Source organism: Clarias gariepinus, chromosome 4 (genome assembly GCF_024256425.1).
Source record: "Clarias gariepinus isolate MV-2021 ecotype Netherlands chromosome 4, CGAR_prim_01v2, whole genome shotgun sequence".
NCBI lineage: Eukaryota > Metazoa > Chordata > Actinopteri > Siluriformes > Clariidae > Clarias > Clarias gariepinus.
The window spans coordinates 34,049,167-34,076,374 of NC_071103.1; the positions used below are offsets into that span (position 1 = coordinate 34,049,167).

The following is a 27,208-nucleotide window of genomic DNA, read 5'->3' on the forward strand; positions in this document are numbered from 1 at the left end:
ATGGCATGATAACACCACTCTTTACTTATACGATGGACTGATCACTTAAATCTTGCTTGATATTTGATGTCATTACCATAGTGCTCATTACAAAAAAAAAAAAAAGCAACAACGTTCTGTATGTTATGCTATGATTGTTGTTTAAATGTTTGCATGCTTTCACAAAAAAAAATTATATGATGTTGCGCATTACATGTTTCCTAAACGGTTTATGGAATAGTACGTGTTAAACTTAGTTAAATAATTTTGTTATATTTCTTAAGCTTAGTTAAATAAATTTGTTGTACTTGTTTACATTTTATTTAACTAATATTTATATAAAAAATATTTAACTGTTATTTACTAGAAGTAGTGATTTAACTACATGTTATTTATCAGAAATTGTGATGTACCTTTTTAGATGTTATTCATTTAAGGTTAGCGATCACTTAGTTGAATCTACTTTGAACAATTGTTGTGTAACCTGCAAAGCTGTCAGACACAAGAATTCAAAATGATTTCAGACTTGATCCTCTTGTCCCCTGTAGTTGGCTAATGTTTTTTTTTTTCGAGTTTGAAGCTGATGTGCAAATTCCCAGATAACTTGACAGTCGATAACCACGTGAACACTCAATAGCCACGTGTACAGTCGATAACCAAGTGTAGCAGTGTGGACAAAGATCAACAAATCAGTAGAGTCTAGAGACAAAGTGCTGCTGACACAGGTTAAATAATAATATTCAAGCAAAATGGCAGAAGAAACCTTTGGAAAAACAGGTAAGCAACTGAAAAGCGAGAGAACTTCTGCAAAAAGTAGCTTCACCAAGCAAGCTAACTTTCTCAACAGGGAAGCACATAATTTGCTGAAATCAGAACTAAAAAAGGAATTCAAAAAGTTCTCCACTAAATAAGGGAAAGTTTTTAAAACCAACGATGATTACAAGGTTGGGTTACTAGCAGAGATTCAAGCTCACCGAGAAAGCGGTGCAGAGGTATCACTTTCAACACAGCAAGAAGCTGATTTTAAACAAACAGAGGAAGAATGTAATGCAAAGCTCGAGGAAATTGACAAGCTAGTGCAAACTAACCTCTGGAATAGATATGGACAAGCCAAGATGTCAGCTACTATCTCCGCGGCAGAGACAGCTTGTGAACACGCATTACCATCCCTGTCGATACCATCAGCTATAGTCTGCAACTGGAACTTTTGAGGACACTGGTAAAAGAGGCAACCAAGGCTCTGGTAAACTGGGAAAGGTAGACCCCAACCGTATGAGCAGAGTTAGAGGGTCGCGTATGCAAGCTGAAAGAGTTTAGCAGTAAGTGTGAAGCTAAGAAATTAATTAATTTGCATGCACTCAAAGGATTAAGAGAATAACGAGCATCGGAAAGCGATGTGAAAAATAAGATGGATGTGATAGCTTCTGCAGCTCAGATTATGCCAGTAGTAAAAATCAAACCTACAAGCTTACCTAAGTTCAGTGGTAAAAGAGACTTCTACCGCTGGAAGAGGGACTGGGAAAACCTTCAGAAACAAGAAAACCCACAGGGTCGGCTGAGGTTAAAAAGATTCAACTGGTGGACAGCATTAATAACAAGATTGCCAAAAAGCTCAGGCTCTTTGAAAACCGCTATGGAAACAGAACCACAATCGCCATGGAAATTGAAAATTGAGACAAAATCAGCCAAGGAGGGCTATAGAGTTAATCCAAATGGTAGAAAAAGCCCTGGCAGATCTCACGGACCTTGGGAATTTTAGAACCCACTTGTGATAAAGTCCATTGAGAGCAAGTTACCTGAGTTTGTGAAAAGACAATGGTTAGTCTACATGACGGATCCTGCAAGTAGCATCACACCAGTGAAACACTTTGATGAATTAAAGAAGAAGAATTTCTTGAAAGGCTCAAGTTGCTTAAAATCTCAGAAAAGGCAGAAAGGCCAGAAAAGAAGTTTAAGAAGTATTCCTTCACCAGAACGACAAAGAAGGTTTCTACAGAAAGTGGATGTGTCGTGTGTGGAGAAAAGAAGCATAGAGACAAAATTTTCAAAAAGTTCAAAGAACTAAAACTAGCAGAGAGGAAATTCATTGTAAAGGAACTGGGTGTGTGTAAAAAGTGCTCGGGATGTCAGAAGGATAGTGACAGGTGTAACGACAACTATCTTTGCAGAAACAAAGACTGTAAAAGGGAAGCCTCGTCACACCACCATTACCTCCATTGTCCAAAAGGGGAACTTGAGGACATGGGTGAGGGAAAAGCCACCACCAAAGACTCCAGGAAATAAAGCAGATTTACAGAAGAGCAGGGGGATCTTCTGGCTGAACTTTCACCAGAACTAGCAGAAAAGTTTAAAAGAGCATTCACCAACAAAGCTTAGCTGGTAGACGAACTCCCTGTTATTATGATGTTGATGGAAGTAACTGCTAATGAAGGACAAAAAATGGCACTCTGATAGATCTGATCTCAGACACAAATTATATTACGCACAAAGCTGCTGATAGACTCAAGTTAAGAGGGGAGAAAGTTACCTTGTTGGTTTATGGGGTTGGCAAAATGGCCATTCGATTGAGCACAAGAAGGTACCTCCTCAGGATCAGAGTCAAAACTCACTAGGGGAATGTGAAGGCTCATCAGTTGATCTGTTATGGGTTAGAGAAAATTGCCAAAGTCCACAGAGGTGTAACTCCAAAGCAACTTAAAAAATTCTTTCCAGACGCAGACCTCAAAAAGCCACCGAGAGGGGAGACTCACACCACAACGAATGAAAGTCGTGGAAGATCTCGTCCTTTTGGACAGTCCTTTGGGGAAAACTGTTGCTGGAGCACACCCAAATCTGTTTTAAAAAGGAGGATATAACAGCACATGAGTCTGAGACGCATTTTGCTAGGTCCATGAGGGCAGCTGCAGTCAAGTATAAAGAAATCTTTAAAAAGGCTGAAGCTCCAAATATCTATAAGATAATCCAAAGAGGGAAATGTCATGTGGCCAAAACAAAGCAAGTAACCAGGATGTTCTTGAGTGGTGGAAGTGGGACAGTATCGGAGCGGCCTGTGAACCAAGGTGTGGTGGGTGCCATTGTGGTAACTGTCAGCCTGGAAAAAAAGAAATGACTCTAGCAGAAGAGAAAGAACTTGAGATATTAAAAGAGGGTCTCACCTATATTGAAAAAGATTCCCACAGTTAGTCTCCATACTGGGATACAAAGTATCAATGGATTTAGGACCTATTCACTCTTCCATACAACAGAAGTGGGGTAGAAAGTGCTTTCCTAGGGACGGAAAAACAACTCAAGAGAGTACCAGAATGGCAAGGTATTTATGCAGCTAAGGTTCATGATATTGTCGAATATAGGTCTTGCTTCGATTCAGAAAGGGAGTATTTGCTGCTCTTGGAGATATTAAGAATTTGTACTACTCCATCTGGCTCGAAGAGCGTGAAGTGCATCTCCACAGGTTTCTTTGGAGAGATACGGAGGAGGAAGAAATAGGTGAGTATGCCATAACAAGGGTCAACATCAGAGATTGCCCTGCTGGACGCATTGCACAATTAGCTATGCGTGAAACAGCACAATTGGCAAAGTTTGCTCAATTGAAAGAGGAGCGTAGAGTACTTAAAAAGGATAACTACGTGGATGACATCCTCACATCCCACAATGACCACGATAATAAATGGACTTGAAGAGATTCTGACAGCCGGCGGATTTGCACTCAAGCCATAGGTCAGGGCAAAGTGAAGGGCAAGTGACTGGTGCACAAACACAAAGTCAAGCAATCATACTTCCAAACGAGATGAAGGGAGAAAAAAATAAAGCTTCGGGAACAGAGTACCTGGTAGTAGATGACAAACTCTACATTATGACTTTGATTAACTTTTCAAAAAGGAAAAAGAAAATGAGAACAGGCCAGAAACTTCTTGAAGGCGAACTGAACCTAAAAACGCCTAACCCATTGACTAGGAGACAGCTACTAAGCCAGGTCTCTGAGCTCTATGACCCAATTGGTCTCGTTACGCCTGCCAAACAAAAAGGTGCAATTCTTGTCAGGAAGGCATTCCAAGAGACAGGAAATGGAAGCTTAACTTGACAACATGGGACAAGCCACTTTCTGGAAATCTCAGAAATAAGGCCATCAAACTCTTCGAGAAGAACAAAAAATACAAAACCAAACTCAAAAACAAAAAATCAAGGGAGGAGTAGTTCAATGTCTTGTTGATAAAAGTAAGGTGGCCCTAAAGTGCAAAACAAATTAACAAAAATGAAAACAAAATAACAAAACCCAAAACAAAATAACAAATTCAAAACCAAATTAACAAATCAGAAAACAAAATAACTAATATCTGACTGGCCGAGAAGTGCAATACAAATTAACAAAACGGAAAACAAATTAAAAAACCAAATAACAAAACCCAAAACAATTTTTTTTGGAAGGGGGGAGTTTTGTTGTTTTGTTTTTGTTATTTTGTTTTTGGATTTGTTAATTTGGTTTTGAATTTGTTAATTTGTGTTGCACTTCTCAGCCAGTCTGATACAAACCGGGTAGGTATAGATTGCGAATAAAATGCTTACCGCTAATTGGACCAGACATCTGTCACTCAAGATATACAGGAAGTACTTGTAGTAGCGGTAGATTTGTGTGTGTATGAAAGTGCAAACATTATTGTGGTTTTAAATATGGCGTACTTACGGTGGCCCTGAAGTCAGTTTTGTTCATTTTTTTGCACTTCACGGCCATCATAGTTTAAAGTGAAGCAAAACACACAAGAAACAAAGATAAAGAAACAAGTTCCTACTTCCTGTATATCTTGAGTGACAGATGTCTCGTCCAATCAGTGGTGGGCATTTTATTCGCTAACTATACCTACCTTTTTTGGTTTGTATCGGACTGGCCGAGAAGTGCAATACAAATTAACGAAACGGAAAACAAATTAACAAATTCAAAACCAAAATAACAAATCCGAAAACAAAATAACAAAAACAAAAACAAAACAACAAAACTTCCCTCCCCCTTCCAAAAAAAAATTGTTTGGGTTTTGTTATTTTAGTTATTTTGTTTTCCATTTTGTTAATTTGATTTTGAATTCGTTACTTTGTATTGGGTTTTGTTATTTTGTTTTCAGTTTTGTTAATTTGTTTTGCACTTCAGGGCCACCGTATGAAAGACATGAGAAGACAATAGCCAAACTGTTTAGGAGGTCAGTGGCAATACACACTGGCAATGACAATAACCACTCTTTACAACCATGGCAAGAGGAAAAGAATCTCAGGATGCAAAACACATACCTGTGCTAAAGGTAATTCTTAGGTGTTGAAGCCCACCTGGCTAGGTGTATATTGTATCTTTGCATTATTCTTTGTGTTTTAATTAATTATGTGGTTACACATACGTTCATGGTTTAAACAAGTGATCTGGATGCAAAAAAAAGGCATGATTTACTTTCCTTGTTTATTCACTGCTACATTTTGACTATGCCACAAATATAGGCCATGTTGCACAGATGGACATGAGGGACTCAAAGTCTAGTATAGCGAATTAGACAGGCAGTTCTTTCAGTGTTTTCAAATACGAGACACTTTCCAAAGCTGTCATCACAGTACTCCCCAAAGCTTCTCGCAGTGATAGATAACTCAACATCACTCCTCTTTTTTTTCAGGTCCCCATCAGAAAAAGCACCATTTTTCCCGCCTTTGCAGCAAACAAGCCAAAAGTAATTTTCATGTCTAAGAAACACAATCATAATCAAAGAGGTCTGCATCAAAAGCAAGCCGCAGGCTGTGAGAAATCTCTGAAAGAGTTATCGGAATAAAGCACCTTGCAGACACACTCACCCAGCGGTTGTCCTGCTATGATCCGGGCGTTCTCTCCAGCGACGGCAGCCCGGGCGTTCCTCTCACTTATGTACTGGACGAAGGCGTATCCCTTGTGCACGGAGCAGCCCACGATCTTGCCGTACTTGGCAAAGATGACCTCGATGTCTGCCTTCTTGACGATGGCTGTGTTCAGGTTGCCGATAAAGACTCTGGAGTTGAGGGAACGTGGATCATTCTTGTTGGTCACGTTGCTTGTCTGACTCTTACCAGTCATCCTTTTCTGCTGACTCTCCTAAAAAGCAGACACAGGCACGCACACAAGCTTAGAAATTACAGCCAAATCTTAAAAGAGTTCATATTTACTTCAGTCGGTCAAGTATTGTGAGTGTTAAGGCAAAACTATGACTATGACTGGTTATATTTACACATCAATTTAAATTCTTTTGTTATAGGCACGACTCTTGAGCTATTAATTCCCCCAAAATTTAGTATTCAGCACAGCAAAAATAAAGAAAGTGTGGGGCACGAAGGGATTTGCTACAGTATGGACTGCAAAACACAATATTTAACGTAAAATGATGAATGGATGAATGAATGAATGAATGAATAATCCTAGAACAGTATCTAAAAATTCTGATTCTATAGATATAATGTAATATAATGTAAGTTGTGTGACTGTGAATGAGTTGTGTGACTGTGAGAATATTTTACAGATTTTGTGTTTATTTAACAGGATTAATCAATCCAGCAGAAGTCAAGCTAGTTTCCCAAACTAATATAAACTGACTATGTTATCCACCATGGTAGGATGGTGTTTTATATACAATACAGTATGTAGTTGCCACGTTCGAGTGTTGTTCACCTTTTAACGATGTTACTTGCGGTGCTTCGGTTCTACTGAATGGCACTTTAGATTAAATGTAATTTCTCTGCTAATTAAAAAATAAAGAAAAGTTAGCAGTATATATTGGTGAATATCAGATAATCAAAATGAAAAAAGTCTTTTGCACACATAATGGCTTCCAGTGAGTGCAGGTGATTAGTTATATGAGACAATTCCCATTCACCTCCCATCATACATGAATTATGCCATAACACGTCCATGCATCTTTTCCAAGTCACTAAGTTCACAATAATGATACCCCTTCACTTCCTAAGTTAAATTGTAGCTTTCATAACCCACTGAGCATCCTTGTTCCTTAATTATTTTGAAATATGAAATCATGTGGAGGATAATTTATCCAATTATGTCAAAACTACATCGGTTTACAGCATTTGGAGCTCATCATTCCCAAAGGTGTTTTATTTAAACTTTTTTTTTCTTTTTCTTCCATCAGGTGATATTCATTTCAAGATCATTCCTATAAAATGTCAATTGCATATTTGGCCTCGTCCATATTCTCTCATATATATCACTGCCACCTTTTATAGCAAAGTGACCTCGTTTTAAATCAACTCCTACTGTTCATGACATCTGAACAACAGACAGGGCCTGTCTAAAAGTCCTTAATGAAGGGCATTGGAAACAAAGAGAGAGAGAGAGAGAGAGAGAGAGATTGAAAAGCAGGAACTTAATTATTTGTAGCGCATAACAATGGACATTGTTGCAAAGAAGCTTTACAGAATAAAATAAGAAGAAATAAATTAGGACATTTACAGAAAAAATGCAAAGACTAGTTTATATCAGTTTGTCCCTGATGAGCAAGCCGAGCTTCATGGTGACAAGGTAAAACAACGGGAAGATGTCAATAGAAAGAAACCTTGAGAGGAACAAGACACAACAGGGAAAACATCCTCATTTGGGTGATCTATCTATCTATCCATCCATCCGTCCATCAACCTTTGTAGTCCAATTAGGGGCCTTAAAGTCCAACGAGGACCATTATATTAATTAAAATTTTAACAATTATGGTAAGACCTACAGTCCATTTGGATGATATCATAAAAATATATCAGACCTTGATTTTGTTTTTCTACGGGGGATATCAAATAAAAATTTTATCTGTCACATACACAGTCCTACACAGTACGACATGCAGTGAAATTCGTTCAAGACCGCCCGTGACAAAAATAAAAAATAAAACAATTAACAAGAAACAAGAAATAAGAACGAGAAATAGAAACACAGAAAAGAGCACTAAATTTCCCTTATTTAGCTATATCTACCCCCCCCCCCCCTTTAAATAAGGCTACTACTACTACCAGTCAGGAAGGACTATCACATGTTTCCTCCGAGCCAAGTAACGCCAGCCGACCGCATCGTTTCGAACATCTTGCTTGCTCACACACCACTGGGGGCGCCATAACACCCTCAAAGGACAGCGCAATACGCTCCTCCCACTTGCGTGACCTCACAGACTCCCATGATTTGTTGTAGGGCCGTGATTAACGTGAGAGCGCTAATCCCACCCCGCTGGAGAGCTCGGCCCAATCAGCTCTCTCTAGGCCCTCGGCTGCACCACTTGGAGGCCTAGCAGCGTCTGGCAGTTTTGTGCGCTGTGCAGTTGAACGATCAATATAACAGGAAAGATTTTTAGGTTAATTAAATTATTATTTTTTTAAATAGTACTTTATTCATTTCAATTCTGGAATTATTACAAATAACACTACAGAGCGTCATAGCTGCACACTAGCGACTAACATTAACCGAAAACAAATTATGCGTGAACAGAAAGACACTTAAGTACTTAATTTAAATAATAATAAAAAAATTATCTCCATTTGTTATTTAATGTTGTTTTGTGACATTGTTTAATTGTGAAAAACCTAAACAAACAAAACTGAACCCTCAAACCTGAAACCGCATAAAAACAGCCACTCTACATACATCCCTCCAGGAAGCTTCGAACTGCCCTGAAGATGTACAGACTCAGTAAGTACAGTCTAGAAAAAGAAACAGGTCATACCGGCTGCCCTGGCTGTCTAAAGAGGACAGGCTGTGCACTTACTGCCAGCTGAGTGATGGAAACACAAGGAAATATATTCTACCAGAATCATACTTAAATCTGAGAAGTGCGCAGACACAGATAAACTCCTCTATATACTGTACAGTACTTGGGGAGAAAAGTGAAATCATTTAACCGGCAGGAAAATTTGTTTCATTCTGTCAACCTTTTTTAGTTAGCGGTTTTCATCTAACACGCTTTGCTATCATTTGTTACTTTATGATCAATAACCTTACTGGATTTGAAGGGTATATCCATTAAAAACTTAACAAGAACACTGTTAGGCTTACATCTAAAGGCAGATGGGCAGCTTCAGTCATGATTTCTGAGTGTTTCAAATCTGCAGTGCTGTTCTGGCTTCATGCGCTACTCCCATGAATAACAAACACGGTTTGAATGAAGGGGTTACAGCTTTCCTGTTTAACAATACACACTAAACTTGCAGTTCTGTCCTTTAGTGTAATTTGCACTTTCATTGAACGTTGCATGCTTGTATATTTTAATGTCTCCCGGAAAAGACATCATAAGGAGAAAAGGACGATGGGGAAAATAATCCACCTCGTTCGTGCTCAATAAACATGTACTGGTCCATGTTTAAGTTCTCAGTGACTGCTAAGGAAGATGTTACAGACAAAATGTGTCAGGATAACATCAGTCCAAATGGAGATCTGTGAGCAGGTCACTTGGGTAATTGCCGAACATGACCATCACTGATGTACAGACTGGGCTTGAAAGATGATGTCATGTTGATGATGAGGTTAGTTAAAAAAAAAAAGCCTGAAATGTAACTCATCACATCAAATTAGGTAATAAGTTGGATTTTTGGTAATTTGGGTTATGCATACTTTCAGATTTTTGGTGGAAAAGTCCATTTTATTATTAAAACTGTATCATGTCCGGCTTAGACATAGTGCCACTAAAGAAAAGACAAGTGGCAGAGCTGGAGGTAGCAGAGTAACAAGGATGGATAGGATCAAGAATGATCTATCAGATAGAAAGGGACAACCCATGTTAGATGTTTTGGAGATAAAGTCAAAGATGCCAGATTGAGGTGGTTTGGACATGTTCAGAAGATATACAGTACATACACACACACACACACACACACACACACACACACACACACACACACACACACACATATGATATCATCAGTAGAAGGATGCTGAGGTTGGAACTGCTAGATAGGAGGCCTAGAGGAAGACCAAAGAGGAGATTTCTAGATGCAGTGAGAGAGGACATGAAGTTAGTTGGTGTGAGAGGAGAGGGTGTAGAGGATAGGGTTAGATGGAGGCAGATGATTCAGGTGGCAAGCTCTAAAAGAGAACTGCAGAAGGACAAAAAAAAAAAAAAGATGCCTAGTTACTGAGATATGGCCAGTGCGAGTTTGTTTGCAAAAGAAAAAAATCCAACTAAAAACACTGAAATCCTATTTTTACAATATTTCAATGTAGATTCAGTGAAATAGAAAGAAATATAAAAAAAAAACTAATTTTGACACCAGGATTTCCCTGGTGTAGTGGTTAGTACTGTCGCCTTGTATCTACAGGGTCCTTGATTCCCGTCTCAGTGTGCATGGAGTTTGTATGTTCTCCCTGTGCTTGGTGGGTTTCATCCATGTACTATGGTTTCCTCCCACAGTTCAATGACTTGCAGATTAGGCTAATTGCTGTTTCCAAATTGCCCATAGCGTGTGAATGACCTGCGACCCTAAATACAGGATAAAGCGGTATAGACAACGATGAGCGAATGATTTCCCCGCTAACCCTAAAAAAACCTTCACAAGCAATGCAGATTTGTAGTAGAAAAAAAAGAATGTTTTTCTATGACGACTGGCTTAACTCTATATAGAGTTCATTAAAGTGCTTTAATAAAACAATATTTAGGATTAAAACTTTCTCAATTCTGTTAAAGGATCAGGAAGATAAGGTAGATATCAACCGATTTACACCGAAATTGAACATTTTGTACATTTTACCTACTGCAATCTCCTGCCCATATCGCGAAAATAATCTGCGCCACTTAATACCTGACTTGATTCACAAAGTGTCAATTTTTTCGATGTACAGACAAAAAAAAGAAAAATAACATCAGGTTGGGACTTAATGGCCTTGCTAGTCCATTTCTCCCAGACATCCCTGCTTCTTATATTAACCTGTTATTGACCTTCAGTTGTCCTGTGTTTGTGCTGTGCCAGTAAAATAATCAAACATTTGTGCCAGTTAAGCATTGTTCAAGCAGCCCTTAAAAAAAAAAAAAAAACACTCATAATATTGCTATAATACTGTATTTGACTACGGTTCCAGCTTCAGGTATAAGCGTACATAGAAATAGAGGGTGAGAGATGTTTGTGTCAAACTGTAATCTTTTCTCTCCTGCATTCTTACTTTGCGTTCTCAGCATGGATGCATACACACACACAAAGACACACACGCACGGCACTGCACCAAGTGTAGAAATCCCTGCTATGAGCTGACAACTAACCTCCCATTGGGTGTCATCCAATCCCACAAACACGCTTGCTAAAGGAGCCTGACAATCCCGCTTCTATTGCGGAAGAGAGAAGAGCATTCTATTACTTCCCTCACAATGTCAACGACCTGCTCTTATAAGTATATAACTCACACTCTCTTGGACATAAGTACACCCAGATATGCTAGAATATGGAAATCTTAGACTGCGCTACACGCCGCTATTGATCTAATGTCATTCATCTTTGAAACGCGAACTCATTATATCCCGAGGACATCATTTGTTAAGTCACTTAAGCTTCTTTGAGAAAAGAAGCTTCCTACAGTATCTCCATTGCTTCTACATGCATTACACATTCTTGCTAAGAGTTTGAAAAAAAAAAGTTTCCTGTTTAATTCACCTGCAAATTTAACATTTGCATCATCTAATAAAGCATGCTGTAAGTCTTTTAATGCTGGCCTGATGCTGCAGTGTCCCTGAAACATGGAGATGACATCTATTTAGCTTTGCCACTTAATGCCTGAATAATGGATCCAATACCCAGTAAATAGGATTAGTTGCCAAGGTAACACACATTCTGTTATTGGCTGCACGCTTGCACACTCACTCACTCACGGAGACAGAAATTGAAAAATGAAATTTGCTCCGTTGTCCGCGCTCTGTCCGTTCTCTCTCTCTCTCTCTCTCTCTCTCTCTCTCTCTCTTGAGCTTTATAAGCCTCTCTATGTCTCTTGACCATGTGTGAACTGCAAGGATTAATGTCTCTGCACAAATTACTCTCAAACATTCATATGCTTATCACATTACAAGTAACGCACTCTCACATGCATAAATTGACTCACACATGCACAAGTTTAGCTCCGTTAGTCTTTCAGTGAAGGAGGAACTGGATGGGAATTCATTAGAAACTCATTATTTTTACACTTCAACATTGAAATTTGCACCCAAGGCATCATTATCTCAGGGCATATGTGTATTAAATTCCTTTCAAACCATAGATAGATTTAGCTTTTTTATCTGACACCTCATCTATGCACAAGTTTTACAAAAATGAAAAACAAATGGTACACACAGTCTGGATAAAGCCTAAATGAGCTGGTACTCACTCACTCACTCACTCATCGTCTATTTCATTTTTTCCATATACAGGGTCCCGGGGGCCTGGAGTCTATCCCAAGAGACTTAGGGCACGAGGTGGGATAGACCCTGGAGTGTCATTCCAACCCAGACCCTGGAGTGGGTGCCAATCCACACACACTCATTCAAACACTACAGGCAATTTGGGAGCACCAGTCAGGCTAATCTGCATGCCTTTAAACCTTGGGAGTCCCTGGAAGGAACCCACCAAGCATGAGGAGAACATGCAAACTCCATACACACAGACCAGAGGCGGGAATCGAACCCAGACCCTTAAGGAGCAAGGTGACTTCTTATTATATATTTACAGTAAACCAAACATATTAATTCCTAAAAATTTTTTTTTTTTTATTCCTAAGCCTATGTCTAGACATTTAAGTTAATAATGTCTAGTTTGTTATGATCATGTTCTACTGGCAGTTAATGTTTCCAATTAGGTATTTATTTCTTATAAGAAATACCATGATCTGGAAATAGAATATATTAATAATGATAGAAAAAATAAAAGCAAACCGGGTGTATAAACTTGTATTTGATTTATCTCAGTGTAACTTTCAAGCAAATGCATCTACAGAACACCTCACACGGCGGTGATGGGAGACCCTGAGTGAGAATTCTTCACTCTCACGACTCTGGTAAACCGAGAACAGCATGGTGACAGACTGCTGCGAAAGAAAGAAAGTGTGTGTGTGTGCATGTGTGTGTGTGTGAGAGAGAGAGAGAAAGAGAGAGAGAGAGAAGAGTACAGGAATAGAGGAGGAGTGAGAAAATGCTGTGAAAGCCGAGACTGTAATTATTACAGCTGCTCAAAAGCGTAGGAAAGACGTGAAGCAGAAAAACTCGACCAGTGCTGTCTTTGTGTTTCTAAACACATCTAGCTCATTCCTCTCTCTCTCTCTCTCTCACTCTCTTTCACACACACACACACACACACACACACACGCACACACACACACACACCACCTTCACAGAGGCCCACCAAGGTTAAGCACAAAACCTACATGAAAGTCACAACTAATAGGATTTTCATTTACATTGTATTCTTTAATAATTATGCATTGTCCTGGTCAAGGTCACTGTGGACCCGAGTCTGTATCAGGAACACTGGGGTGAGGTGGAAATACTGTACATCTAGGATGTAATGGCAGTACACATCAGCAAAGTATGCACACACACACACTAACACTAAACTAATATTAATCAATCAATCAACCAATCAATCAATCAATCAATCAATCAAGCAATCAAGCAATCAATTACCAAATACAGAAATAAACTATGTATAAAAAAGTCAGGCACTGGATTCAATAAAACCTGATACTCAATACTGAGATCCAATTACTGTAGCTCACTTCTACACAGTCAAATATGTTTAATTAATGAAAGAAGATGAAACCTGTGAGTGAAATTACAACATCTTCAACCCTGCCCCATTGATCTATCTATTTTCCCAGAGCTTCTATCTGAAAGAAACCCATGTAGAATGTGAGCAAGGGCAAAATGAGCCCTGGTTTGGGTAAAAAAAAAAAAAAAAAAAAAGTCAATCACCTTTCCACAGAATAACGACCAAAGTAGATTAATCCACTGCTGGGCCTCGATATTTACACCAGCATGCTCATTTAGGAGGACATGGGTCAACTAGCGCCTCCTCCTCCTCGTCTCAGCTCTTCTCCGATTCGATCGAGTTTAGCAGTGTAATAAGAGGCCCGCTGTTATTTAGAGCCTCTCACTGACATGCGTATTGATGGCAGTGGACACAGAGGCGAGAACATTCGCAAATCAGCGGAGATGTGTTAAATTGCCTCTCTGGTCAGATAAATCACTTTTGTCGAGAGCTCATGTGAGAGCTCCCTTGCCCTCCCTTCCTCACACTCATCCTCCTTTTTTTCCCTGGCACAGATCCGTCTCCCTGGCACCTTGGTGTTCCACGTTTGTGTGTATGTGTGGGGCGGGGGGGTCTTTTTTTTTTAAGAGGAAGCAGTAAAGCTAATTGATTTTATTGCAAGTATTCCTCCTGCTGGTGCTGCTTGTTCACTTTACAACTCGGTGTGATCCAAATGATGTCAGCTCCCCTCGTCAGCTCTGTGGAGAAAAGATCATTCATTCGCTCATCTGGCCATCCATCTTCAGTAAATGCATTATCCTGGCCAGGGATGTGGTAATACACCCTGGATGGGAGTCCACAGCGAAGCACCATTTGTACACTGATCCTCACCTACGGGCCACTTAGAGTAGTTGATCCAACTATCGGCATGTTACTGGGAGGTGTGAGGAAACTAAGGATCGCAGAAGAAAACCTAGATATAATAATGCCAAAAACTTAACTTACATAGCAATCTGAGCTCAGAATCAAACCTAGTTTCTACATAGAAAAAGATCACAGCAATGCTTTATTAGCCTGTATGAGAATCTCAGCGATTTCTATAGTCGGGAAACTTGATTTTCCAGTAATGATGGTACAGTAAGAAGTCTTCTCCTCTAAATTGCCAGCAACATCTGGAAGGTGATTAAGAGGTTTATCAACTTAACGGCAGATACCAGAAAGGCAGTCCAATATCTTACCAAAAAATTTATTGTGTGTGATTAAAAAAAGCAATATATAATGATAAGAACAGAACATAGAGTGTGATATATAAGAGAAATGAGAGAGGGCCTCGAGTGCGCCAAGGCTTAAGGCTGATTTATGTTTCTGCATCAAGTCTACGAAGAGTCTACGCAAGTGGCCTAAGGAGTTGTAAAATTCCATACTTACAATATGCGCTGATGTGTTTGTGACGTGCTGCAATTACACTGCCAAACCACTAGTTGGTGGTGGGGTTTTTATGCCACTGATTTGGGGCTAATAGATTCTGCAATTTTTTTTCTTTTATGTTGATTCAGGTTTGAACTTGATCCAAAAGCACAAGTGTAGAGGAAGAAGCTGTAAATCCATAAAATTAGGAGCCAGAAAGATGTTGCTGCCATGTGGACCAATCACAATCGTTGGCTGGCTGCGCTGCTGCAACTTGTAATTACATTTCTGGGGAGGTACACCTCAGGCTACATCATAGGGTATGGAGTAGGGTAAGTGGCTAGGCAAGACCTGTGGCGCAGAAGCATAAATCAGTCTTTAGGGCTAACCCCGGAGAACTCCTGTAGTGAGGTTGTCAGGTGATGAAATATCATGCTACAGAGTTAGATTGATGGCTGCATATATGATGAAAACCAAGGTCAAGCATACTGTAGATTCAGTTCTAGATAATAGATTTCCAACGAGGAAGATATACAGTATCAGAAAGTAAAGGCTAATTCCTCCTGTGAGATTTGGAACGCAAACGGAGGGAAAAAATTGAAGTAAAATGTATTATAAGCATAGCAGCTGTAGCAGCAGTATAGTGGCATCAGTAAGGCAGTAGTGGCAGTGAAGTGTCATCAGCATAGCAGTGGTAAAAGGGCATTCAAGATTCAAGGAGCCACATGATTGAATCACTGAGCCCATTGTATGCGTATGTAGGGAAATCAAGAGTAGGCTAAGACTCTAAGCCTGGAGACGTCCTATCGCGAGGCTGTAAGATGATGAAATAGAACCACTACATGCTATGTGATCTTGTAAATATGATGAAAACCAGATCAGAGAATAGTTCCCAATGCCCACGTCAACAAGAGTGGGGATAAGGATCTTGGGTTTCTCGAAATCAATGCTGATATACGGTACGAATACGACTCTCCATTGACAGGATAATCAAATTGCGCTGTTTCTCTTCTCTGCTCTACAGAACAGTGCAATCCCTTACGTACCATTTCATCCTACTACACGCAACACTTTGCCTTCCAGAACTAAGTTTTCTCCAGTGACTACACCAACTCCTTGACAGGCAGCTTTCACGTAAACTGACAGGTGGATATGCAGAATATGTCAGCCATAGCCAAGCTCTGAGTAAGCGATAAAACAGTGAGAGGAAGGCATACGTTTGGTGCTCCAGCATAGGTATCCAACTCAGAGAGTGTGTGACTTTAATGAATAGGGCCACGCTAGAAAGGCTGCTTAAAAAGCCAGACGTTGGGGATTTAAAGAGCTGTGCCCGAGGCTTCATTAACATAGTCTCACCAACCCCTTCAATGAATTTCCTGTACAATTTCCACCTTTGGGAGCGCACAGAGAGGCAGCATCAGCCAGTCGAGGTGGCAATCAGGCTGTGAAGCCATTCAATCACAACAAAGCAAGAGAGGCATGACCTTCCAACCATCCCAATGTCAGATGAAAAACCTGGCCTTGTTGAATTACTGTTTTTATGACACCCTTTGGGACTTGCCCTCGCCATAAGGCATTGGTGATTTGAAAAAATTTTTTAGTTCATAACTAAAAAAAAAGAAATGGCAGGAATATAAATGGTAATTCTAAAAAATAACACATAATTAACGCTGTCGGTCAAAAGTATTTGAATACATCACTCACAAAGGAGCTATCTTTATGCTTAAATTCTCCTTTATAGTCCATTATCAGATTACAGTAATGAGTGTTTTGTTAAAGGCACGTAATTGGTAAAGCAATAACTTTAAGTCTAGATTTGTCTTACAATTGATATTAAACAGTGTTAGCTGTAACTGTAACACGAATAGACATACTGTATATACAGTGCCCTGAAAAAGCATAAACATTATAATAAAACACAGTTCAAAGAAGTTCAAAAAGCTGTCCAAACCTACATGGCGCAAAAAGTAGTTGCATGAGTAAACTGTAACCTGTAAAAAAATTTTTTTTTTAAAGCTGAGTGAACTTTTACTTGCCACTTCCAGGCCTAATTAATGCCAGACCTGTTGAATCAAGAAATCACTTAAAAGATCTCAGGAGACAAAACAGAAATTGGACGCTCTACCAGAAAATCATAAATTCGAATATTTGGTCATCAGTTCACGCCTTAAGTTTAAATGCACTTTGGTTATGCAGCAGGGCAATGATCTGAAACACACCAGCAAGGTCTGTACAAGATTTTGTAGTGGCTCGGCCGATCCAATCGAGTTCATACTTGAAAACCCTCCAATGTGGCTGAATTAAAACAATTCTACAAGGAAGAGTGAGCCGAAATTCCTGCACTGCGGTGTGAAAGACTCATTGTCAGTTATCGCAAACTCTTGATTGCAGTCATTGTTGTCAAGAGTGGCCCAACCAGGTATTAGGTTTAAGGGCAATTACTTTTGCACATAGAGCCAGTGAGGTTTGGACAGTTTTCCTTAATAAAATACTGTGAGCAGTGACTTCATTACACATTACAAATAGAATTAGTTTACTTGGCAAGTTACTGTTTGTCTACCAGATGTTCTCTATCCATTCCATTTCATTATAAAATTTATTTGTGTATACTCAGAGTCAGAAAGGCTTCCAGTAACTTCTGAACTGAATGTTCGCATATAAAACCACTTCTTGAGATACCGCTATCTGGCTGATTTAAGCTGGTTAAGTAACAGTTTGAATAACATTTTTCACCTGTCAGTGTGTTGGCTATATCATGACATAATGCTACTGTTGAAAACAGTTTCCAACATACGGAAACCTACATGGCTTATAAATGAATGTATTATTTACTACTGTAAAGATCTGTTTCAGGATGAACTATAGGAAAGGGGTTTATGGGTTTAACTTGCATTGTTATGCAAATCTTTTGCTAAATAGGGTTATGTTGGGACACAAGAAGCAAACTGGAGTTGGCATAAGAGGATGAGTTAAGGAGTAGCTGGCAGAAAAGGTGCATTATTGTATCCATTAAAATACTTGGGACACACTCATTGGGGCTATAATGTAAGCCAAAGAATAAGTAAAAAAAAAAGAAAAAAAAAAGACAAAGAATAAGTACTGGCAGTACTGGCTGAGTCCTTGGAGGCAGATCGGAAAAATGTTGGCAAAGAGGTGTACAAGTAAAGCCTGAAGGCAATTGAGAAATTTCTATAAATCTTAACTAAATGATTTAATCCAAACACTTCTGGGATAAACTGAGATGGTTACTGCACCCCAGACCTCCTCGCATCTTCTCCAACATTAGTGTGCGACCTCACCAGTGATCTGGAGGCTCCAAAATCTAATGGAAAGCCTTCCCAGAAGAGTGGTGTGTTTTCTTACTTACTTGGTGTGTGGAACAAGGGATTCTACTGTAACTTACACCCTACACAGCACACTATCATACCATTGTACACTACCTCCATGGTTTATTCTCTCACCTTTTTACTACATAGTGCTGCACAGGTAAGAATTTAAGAAATTACATTAAATGTTGGTTGCGGTCGATATGTGTTGGCAGCGCATAATAGCTTATTAAATAAACAAACATTTTGTTTACATATTGTGGCGTGGGCGGGGCGGCGGCTGACAACCAGCATGCTTTGCGGGAATGTCGGTGTGTTCACCATGTTGGGGAAAGGTGTTTGGGTTGGTGGCTTAGGCCCTGTTTGTGTGAGGGGTGTGGACGTGTGAAATGTGCTCTAGTTCAGGCTGACGCTGAATCAGAGGTAGGCTCCTGAGTGAAGGTGCTGCTCATGCCATTACCGGCTGTGTGCTAAATAAAGTACTCCCAGCCATTGCATTGGGTAGCAAATAAGCTCACTCGTCTCTCCAGCATTCTTCTCGGCGTAAAAACGCTACATTGGTGTCAGAAGTGGGATGGAGAGTAACGGGTTCGAGCGCACAACGGAAGACCTACTGAAAATCCAAGCGGGCCGCCGAGTAGCGGAGCGACTACTCGCGAAAAAGAAGCGCTTTCCCGACAGCGCTAAAGCGAGCACACCACGGCAACCAACGCGGAGCGGCGAGGTGAAAATCCCGGCGCTGGATCTCGGGGCGGAGGCTGGCGCAGCGCAAGCGCCGGAGCAAGAGACAGCTCCGCGCGCCGTTAGCCGGCAAAGCGACCTGCCGCTGCGCGAGGCCGAGCGCCCTGAGCCCATATCGGCGGTACATCACGGCGGAAGAGCCGAGCGACCGCCCGCAGCTCAGTGGCGCTCGGTTCGTGAACCTAGCCGGGGACAGGGCTACCCGTCGCGGCTAGGCAACGAGCAACTCTCCGATGTTTCGCGGCGAGGCCGAGGCACGGGACAGCGTACACCAGCAGCCGCTAGACTAGCGCCGGGAGGACGCTTGGGAAGCCGCGCTGGGCTTTACATTGACTGTGTGCTGGATGGCGTCTTACTGCGGGCGCTCGTGGACACCGGCTCCACTGTTTCGCTGCTGCGCTCTGGAGTACTGGGGCAAAGCAAGCGTGTTTGCGGACGGCCTTATCCTGCCTTCAGCATCTGCACCGTTGCTGGGGGCTACGTGAAGGTAAGGGCGTGTCGCACAGTGCGAGTCCAGGTGGGTGGACGAACTTATTCCCACGGGTTCGTTGTGGGGGACGTCGAGGAGGACTGCGTTTTGGGGTTGGACATTTTGGATAGATGGGGTGCGGTGCTGAACTTGTCCAGCGGAACTCTGCGTGGTAACTTCGGGGTAGCCAGGTTGCTCGGACCCAAACCACAGCCGGACAGGTTAGCAGCACACCGGGAAATCAAACTCCCGGTAGCCGACGTAGAACCCTCGACGCCGGACGTTTCCCCTGTGCAGCCCTCCAGACCCTCTGGTGGTGATCAGCCGTCCAAGCCAGCATGCAGCCGTCTTACTGCGTCACCCAGAGCGTCACCCGCAGTCGCTCCGCCGGTCTCACGGCTGAACTGTGAACCGCTTATCGCCAGGCAGAGGGGCCCCACCCAGCGCTCGCGGGCACCGCTGCAAGACTTCCGGGTGGGGGCACCTATGGGGCGAATGGGCGTGGACACTCACAGCCAGGGGCGAGATTTTGCTGCTGGCGAGCAGGTGTGGGTGTGTTCCTCCGGAAGGAGAAGGAGGGGGCTCTCGGCCGGGCGTGTGTCTCCCTGGGTGGGCCCCTGTACGGTAATAGCTCGGCTCTCCGATGTCATCTACCGGGTGCGGTTGGCGGGGCGGGCACGAGTTTTGCTCCACCGGGACCGTCTTGCGCCTTGCCAGCCGCACGCCGGGGAAACATTGAACTCTGTGGAGGCCGGACCGCCTCAGGACTACATTTGTGTTCATCCCTCACCTGCCAAAGGACGCCGGCGTTCCCACCGCCAGCGCCGACCGCCTCCACGCCTCCGAAATGGAGTTCTTCATGGTGACCAGGGACGGTCACAGCTCGGGTGGGGGCAGTGTGGCGTGGGCGGGGCGGCGGCTGACAACCAGCATGCTTTGCGGGAATGTCGGTGTGTTCACCATGTTGGGGAAAGGTGTTTGGGTTGGTGGCTTAGGCCCTGTTTGTGTGAGGGGTGTGGACGTGTGAAATGTGCTCTAGTTCAGGCTGACGCTGAATCAGAGGTAGGCTCCTGAGTGAAGGTGCTGCTCATGCCATTACCGGCTGTGTGCTAAATAAAGTACTCCCAGCCATTGCATTGGGTAGCAAATAAGCTCACTCGTCTCTCCAGCATTCTTCTCGGCGTAAAAACGCTACAATATTGTTGATAATAAATGGTGATTGTAGAACTGTTGTATAAAAGCAATATCACACTCAAGCTCATGCCTGCATGTACTGAATATTAGCATGGCTTTGATATCTCAGGCTGTGCTCTTCAACTCCATCACAACAGTGCTGATATTCAGTACAACTGCATGACCGTGAGTGTGATGTTGCTTTTATACAACAGATTATGATTTATTTGTTTATCCATCTCGTGGACATACAGTAATTCTGATTAATTGGTTGATTGTTTTTCTTTCATGCCCATTCAGCATGCCCTATCGTGTTTTATATTAAAAAAAAATCAGCTTCATTGCCAAGTAGGTTTTTCACCTACTTGTTGCACTTGTTTTGGTAATTTGGTGCAAACTGTTTGAAAAATGTACATTTAATAAGAAAAAAAAAAAAGAATACAGTAGGAACTACTACAAAAAACATAATGTACACATAATAATAATTATTATAATGTACACATAATAATTTAAAGTTAAAAAGTCTGTACAGTGTGCAAAAACAGGCAGCCTGAGGTGGTGTAGACTGTATATACTGTACAGTACGTATAGTGCAAGTGTGCAACAAGTTCTGTTACTACTGTATAATGGATTGTATCAATGCATGTACAGTAATTCCTACAAAAATACAGTAAGTCCGCCTTGTGCAGATTTACAAACGCAGGAAGCATAAATCATATGCAAAGACACGGACAGCACTAACATTACAGAACAATGGCAACTGGCGTTTTTTTCGTGGACAACCTAAAACGTGACATGTTGCTTAGGCTAAGGAGAACTAATTAGAAGCTAATTAGAAACTGGTTACTGTCAAGAGCGAACGATTTCTTGTTAAAATATGTCTCTCCTTTTCATGCTGCCCTTATTTGATGTGCGATAAGTGATACACACGTATGAGTTTATACTGAAGTGAAGAAAATGGGTCTCTGAGAGTGCATATTGTGTTGAAATGTGATGCTTAAAGCCCTGTTAAAGGCAAGAGGCCCTAGAGGACCTTACTCTTAGCCTACCAAGTCCTGATTAATGATCATGATATCCTGGGAAAGTTTGAATAATGAGAAAATTTACACTGCTGTTAAACGTGCAGAGCCTTGTGTATTCATTTAATTGCTTGTGTGTGTGTGTGTGTGCCCTGCAAAACAGCCTTTCGGAAACAACACTGCCTTATCTAAGATCCTCATTCACCGCCCTGGTGTATGAGCTTAGTCTCTGCCAAAAGTGGACTCCCCCGTCACCTAAAGCAAATTTCATTTTAGTAGAAAATTGCTTCTTGTTCCTGACTGCCCTCCTCTTCCAACATACCCATTTGTTGGTCTGCGCTAAATTGTGCACCTATTGCACTGCCTGGAGCAGTAATCCAATTAACTAGGAAGGAAATGAAGCTGTTTCGTATTCAGGAAATCATCCATGTTGTGGAGGTGGAGGGAGGATGATAATGCCACACTTGTTGCGATGGAACCTTTAATTTGTGAGAAAAGAAATGCCCTTGTCCAAGGAAGACAGGAAGACACATTTGGGGTGACAGGATTTAATTGCCTGATGTGTTTTTTTACGTTAATCTCTGTAAAACACCGCTTGCTGGAGACAATGACTCTCTTTCTGTGCATGGAAAGGTTGCTGTTCTCCTAAACAAGACACGGATGTTCTTGTTGCAATGCTCCACTGGAACGTACCACAGCAAGGTGAAAAGCAGCCAAGGTTGCAGACTAAGCTGAAGTGGAAAGCTGAGAGCAATGGCCTGCCCCTCATGGAAGAGTGGCTTGGTAGGGTCCAGAGCACATCACTGAGCAGCTCTTTGACCTTAATATCTCTCCTTGCTTCTGACTTTTGTGGCCGCAGGTGCACTGACAAGTCTCCCTGGCCTTGTTCCAGTCCATTATTCAGCTCCAACATGGGAGCAGCATCACCTCTTTGCCCTTGAAAAGCCTAGAAATCATATACGGACTTTAACTCTGGTGACACACAACAGTGCATGCCAGCTGCTTCTTGCTCTCCAGCTAACACACACCCAGTGTTGCACGGTGTAATCTTTTCAAGGACATCATCTTTAAAAATAATATAAGCCCATGTATTATATAATGTAATGCTAGAGCACTTCAATATGTGCTCACAACCGGGTGATAAATGTTCCACGTATTGACAGTAGCTATGCTACAATTCCAGTAACAGGGATGCATGATTGTCCTAATTCTAATACTTTAGTTTTTATATACCAACAGTTCTTTCATGAGGACTTGTATGTCAGTGCCGTCACACAATCCAAGCTAAATCATAAATGGATGTTATTCTATTTATTTATTATACTATATTTTTGGTAAGTAAAAGCATTGATATTTGAAACTCTTTACAAGACAGCAGTTTTTTTTTTTTTTAGCAATTACAGAATTAATGTCCGATGTCTATCTGGAAGTATGCACTTTCTAGTTTCCTGGAAGCATGAAAAGTTGTGCTTTGTTTTGAATGATGAGGCAATGGCTGTTTATACTTGCTATAATTTAAGTGATAAAAATGGAAGCGGTCGTTCCACTATAAGAAATGTACCTCTAAGCAGGTTAAAAGTATCTGCTGTCCATTACATCACTGTGTTTGAAAGGAATAAAGCACTTTGTGACATACACTCTTTGTTGGGCTGCAGGCGCACCACCCTGTCATTGATTATTTTCCTATAATAGCGCAACCCATTGCATTATTCCGTACACAACCACCTTAATGAATATGGACCGCTGCTACTCTTTGGCAGTATTCCCTTATTCTTTTCCCTGAATGGCAAGAGTGGGCCCATGCTTTTATTTCGATTCAGCTAATTAAAAGGCCTGGCCAAAGACAATTATTGCTTGAGCAGCTGAGTCAGTTCTGCTAGTCTTTGATAAATCCCCATCCTCAAATTGGCCCTTCATAAATAAATCATAAACAGACCTGCTGGCCATGGCTTTATGGGTTTTTAGTGCATGGTATCAGATTCTGTCCCTAATCAGACTTTTGACTGTGCCATGGTCCTCTCATTAAAGCAGCATCTTAAGCAAAAAGCCAATTAGGACTTTAATAGCAGGTGTATGGTGAAAGAAATCACTGCAAGACCTTTAATGGGTGCAAATTAGAATTTGTAAACATTCTCTCCCTGTGACAAAGTAAAACATAACTATTGCCCTTCATTAACATGTATAAACCTCCCTGGGGGGAAAATACATGTAAATAGAGTCAAACTGCGAATGCTAAAAAGCACAGTAGGCTATACATACTATTTATGAACTCATATCTGTTAGCAATCTTTAAAAGTGCAAAGTCGAAAAAGCTGTTAGGGAATAACAATGGAGAAAATTACTTCCAGTTGAAATTAGTATTTAGAAAGAGGGTTTCTTAATTTGAAAAATAAATGCAGGCAATAAACAATTAATCATCAGTCCAAACACAACCAAACAATGAAAAATATGACTGGAGTTTCTGCTGTGGCAATAATACAGAACTGGGGAAAAAAAGTAGTTTTAGATACAATACCAGTCAAAAGTTTGCATTTATACACTCACTTACTGTATACTGTCTGCAGGGTTGCGGGGGCACTGGATAGCCAGAATACCAGGAGACTTAGGGCACGAGGCGGGGTACACCCTGGATGGGGTGCCAGTCCATCGCAGGACACATACACATCCTGTACACGCTCATGCTCATTCACACACTACGGGCAATTTGAGAAGGCCAATTTGGGAACGCCTAATCTGCATGTCTTTGGACTGTGTGAGGAAACCCACCAAGCCCCAGAGAAACCCACCTAGGGGAAGAACATGCAAACTCCATGCACCAGAAACCAAGACATAAATATAACCCAAAACCGGTGGTGTAAGGCGACAGCGCTAACCACTAAAACACAGAGCCGCCCCGTTCTAGAATGATACTTTTTTTAAAAAAACAAATGAAATAATACATATGGCATTAGGCTATTGATTTGTTATATTAACTGTTTATTAACTGTTAATATAACTGTTAATATAACTGTTTATTAACTGTTTTTGCAAGAACTGTTCTGTTCCAGAACCGTGCATTTGAAAAACTCATCAAGCATCATGAGAAAACCGAGGTTGTCATGAAGACCTCCGCAAAAAAGCAAGACCAAAACGTACCTCTGCTGCAGAGGAAAAGTTCATTAGCAGCCTCATAAATCACCAATTAACAACCAGCACCTCAGATTAGAGCCGTTATGAAGGATTTACAGATCATAAGTAGCAGACGCGTCTCAATATAAACTGTTCAAAGGAGATTATTGCAGACTTTGGATGCCTTCAGCATTGTTTTACAATGTAGAAAAAGATAAAGACCATGGAATTTAACTAGTATTATATATATAAAAAAAATCTAAATCCAGAGAAGCTTTAAAAAAAGAAGTGCACTTTCAAATGAGTTGTTGGTTGGTGACTGCATGATGACAGCTCACTCGTTGCCTCTTAAAGCGTGCCAGCAGCTCAGGCTGATTGGGTAAAAGAACATGAATGTAATGCTCTGGTAATTGGGCAAACTGTTTTGGCAAAGGCGAAGAGACACACATAGTAATGATGTCTCTGGAAATATACAAGAAAAAAGAAAGAGTTCAAAGAGCTCTGAAATGCAGCTGTCTTAATATGTGGCGGCAAGCGCTCAAATTTATTTATGATTTTTTCCCCCTCCTAATTTCTGATGAAATGTAGGCTGTTTTAACCAAACTGTGCTTAGGTGCAATGTAAAATGGTCGGGTTGAGCATTTTGCAGTGAATGAGTCCCTAAAAATATGAACATACTGACATTAACAAATTAAAAGCATGTTTGGGGATGATATGCAACATGTGCACTGTACATCTGTGCCTCAGAAATCCCCAGGCTCCGGATTGTGTGCGCGAGCGTTGTCTGTGCAAGGCCTTGACGAGTGTGTGACAGGAGTGTATGTACTGCCTGCTGTCTTTCTCCTGGGTGTTCAGTAACGCTTTGACCTTGCATTACATGCTGTATTCTGAGATCAGCTCTGTGTCCTTCCTTTTCTCTTTGTCTTCTGCAGGTTTCTTGCAGCAGGTTTTTCAGAAGCTGTGTGATTGTTGAACACGTGATTTGTTACTGAAAATAGTAGCATACTGTACGTTCTCTCTGATCGAGGACATACAGTAATGACATCATTTGTAAAGCTCTAATTTGTTTTCATTTACAATATCAAGATATAATTAATTCTCTAGACTAGACCATGTTATATAAAATGTATGAAAGTGCAATGATGAATGGCACTTTCAAATAAAGTAATTTCTTCCATTATATACAAAGAAGAGAAGAGAATAAATCAGCACTTGTGATGTGATGTGATTTAAGCCTGGAAGTTACATTGAAAACAGCGTGTGTGTACACAAAATATGACCAAGGGCGTCTAATATGCCATACGCCTTTCTACCATTCGGGCTACGTTCACATAACCAGCCCAAAGTGACTCAATTCCGATTCTTTTTCCCTGAACGGGACAGAGGTCTGAATTTTTACGGCTGTCTGAGTCACTTTTGTATGTGATCCCTGATATGATACAGATCCAAGACGTGGTTGTGCAACTTGAATGAGAACGGGGAGATACTGGAGGTATTTTGCCTCTAAGCATGCATGGGGTGCTCGATGATGTTAGCACAGACAGTATGATAGCAGTGCTAGCAATAGCTGCTTAAACAGCCAAAGTGAAGCAACTTGTTTTATTGCTTCTTCTGGACCTTAACAAATACAGTCTGCCATCCTCCGGAGCAAAATCCCAATTGTGTTTTTTTTTTTTTTTTTTTTTTGCTGGTTTATTATGAATGAACGAGTGGTTGTACCCAGATGGTACACACAAAAACCTATTGATGTACCACATACATGCCGTTTCAGAGGACGGATAAAAGATTTGCAGAAGTCAGATAAAAGTCAATTGTAATTATGATGTTACCCATCATGACAACAACATTTTATCACTCACTACAGGGTCACGGGAGGCCTGGAGGCTATCCCAGAACACTTAGGGCACGAGGCGGGGTACACCCTGGACAGGATGTCAATCCATTGCTGGGCACATGCATACACACACTTACACACTATGGGCAATTTCGGAATGGCAATAAGTCTAATCTTGATGTCTTTGGATTGTGGGAGAAAACCGGAGTACGCGGAGGAAACCCACCAAGCACAGGGGGGAACATGTTGTTACTGTATTTTTATGTTTTCTGTGACGGGTATTTAACCTTTTTCTAAGGAGTCTTTAGTCTCACTGCTTTGTAAAACTGGTGAAACCATCCTTAGTTTCTTGGTAACCCGGCACATCACACTTTACATGTAATTAAAGTAAAAAAAAAAAGCAATTGGGTGAGGAAATGGCAATTTATAGCTGTTCTTTGGAACAGATTTGTTTTATACACATTATACA

The 27,208-nt window shown here is 41.1% G+C and overlaps 1 protein-coding gene across 2 annotated transcripts in view; it reads right to left on the reverse strand.

Annotated features, from left to right (window-relative positions):
* Nucleotides 1–27,208, reverse strand: part of LOC128520737 (RNA-binding Raly-like protein) — a 218,661-nt gene that overhangs the window by 108,372 nt on the left and 83,081 nt on the right. For both annotated transcript variants that reach the window (XM_053495107.1, XM_053495106.1), the window contains one exon: nt 5,803–6,076. In XM_053495107.1, the coding sequence (XP_053351082.1) occupies nt 5,803–6,058 (256 nt within the window). In that variant the 5' untranslated portion in view covers nt 6,059–6,076. The remainder of the gene's footprint in view (nt 1–5,802; nt 6,077–27,208) is intronic.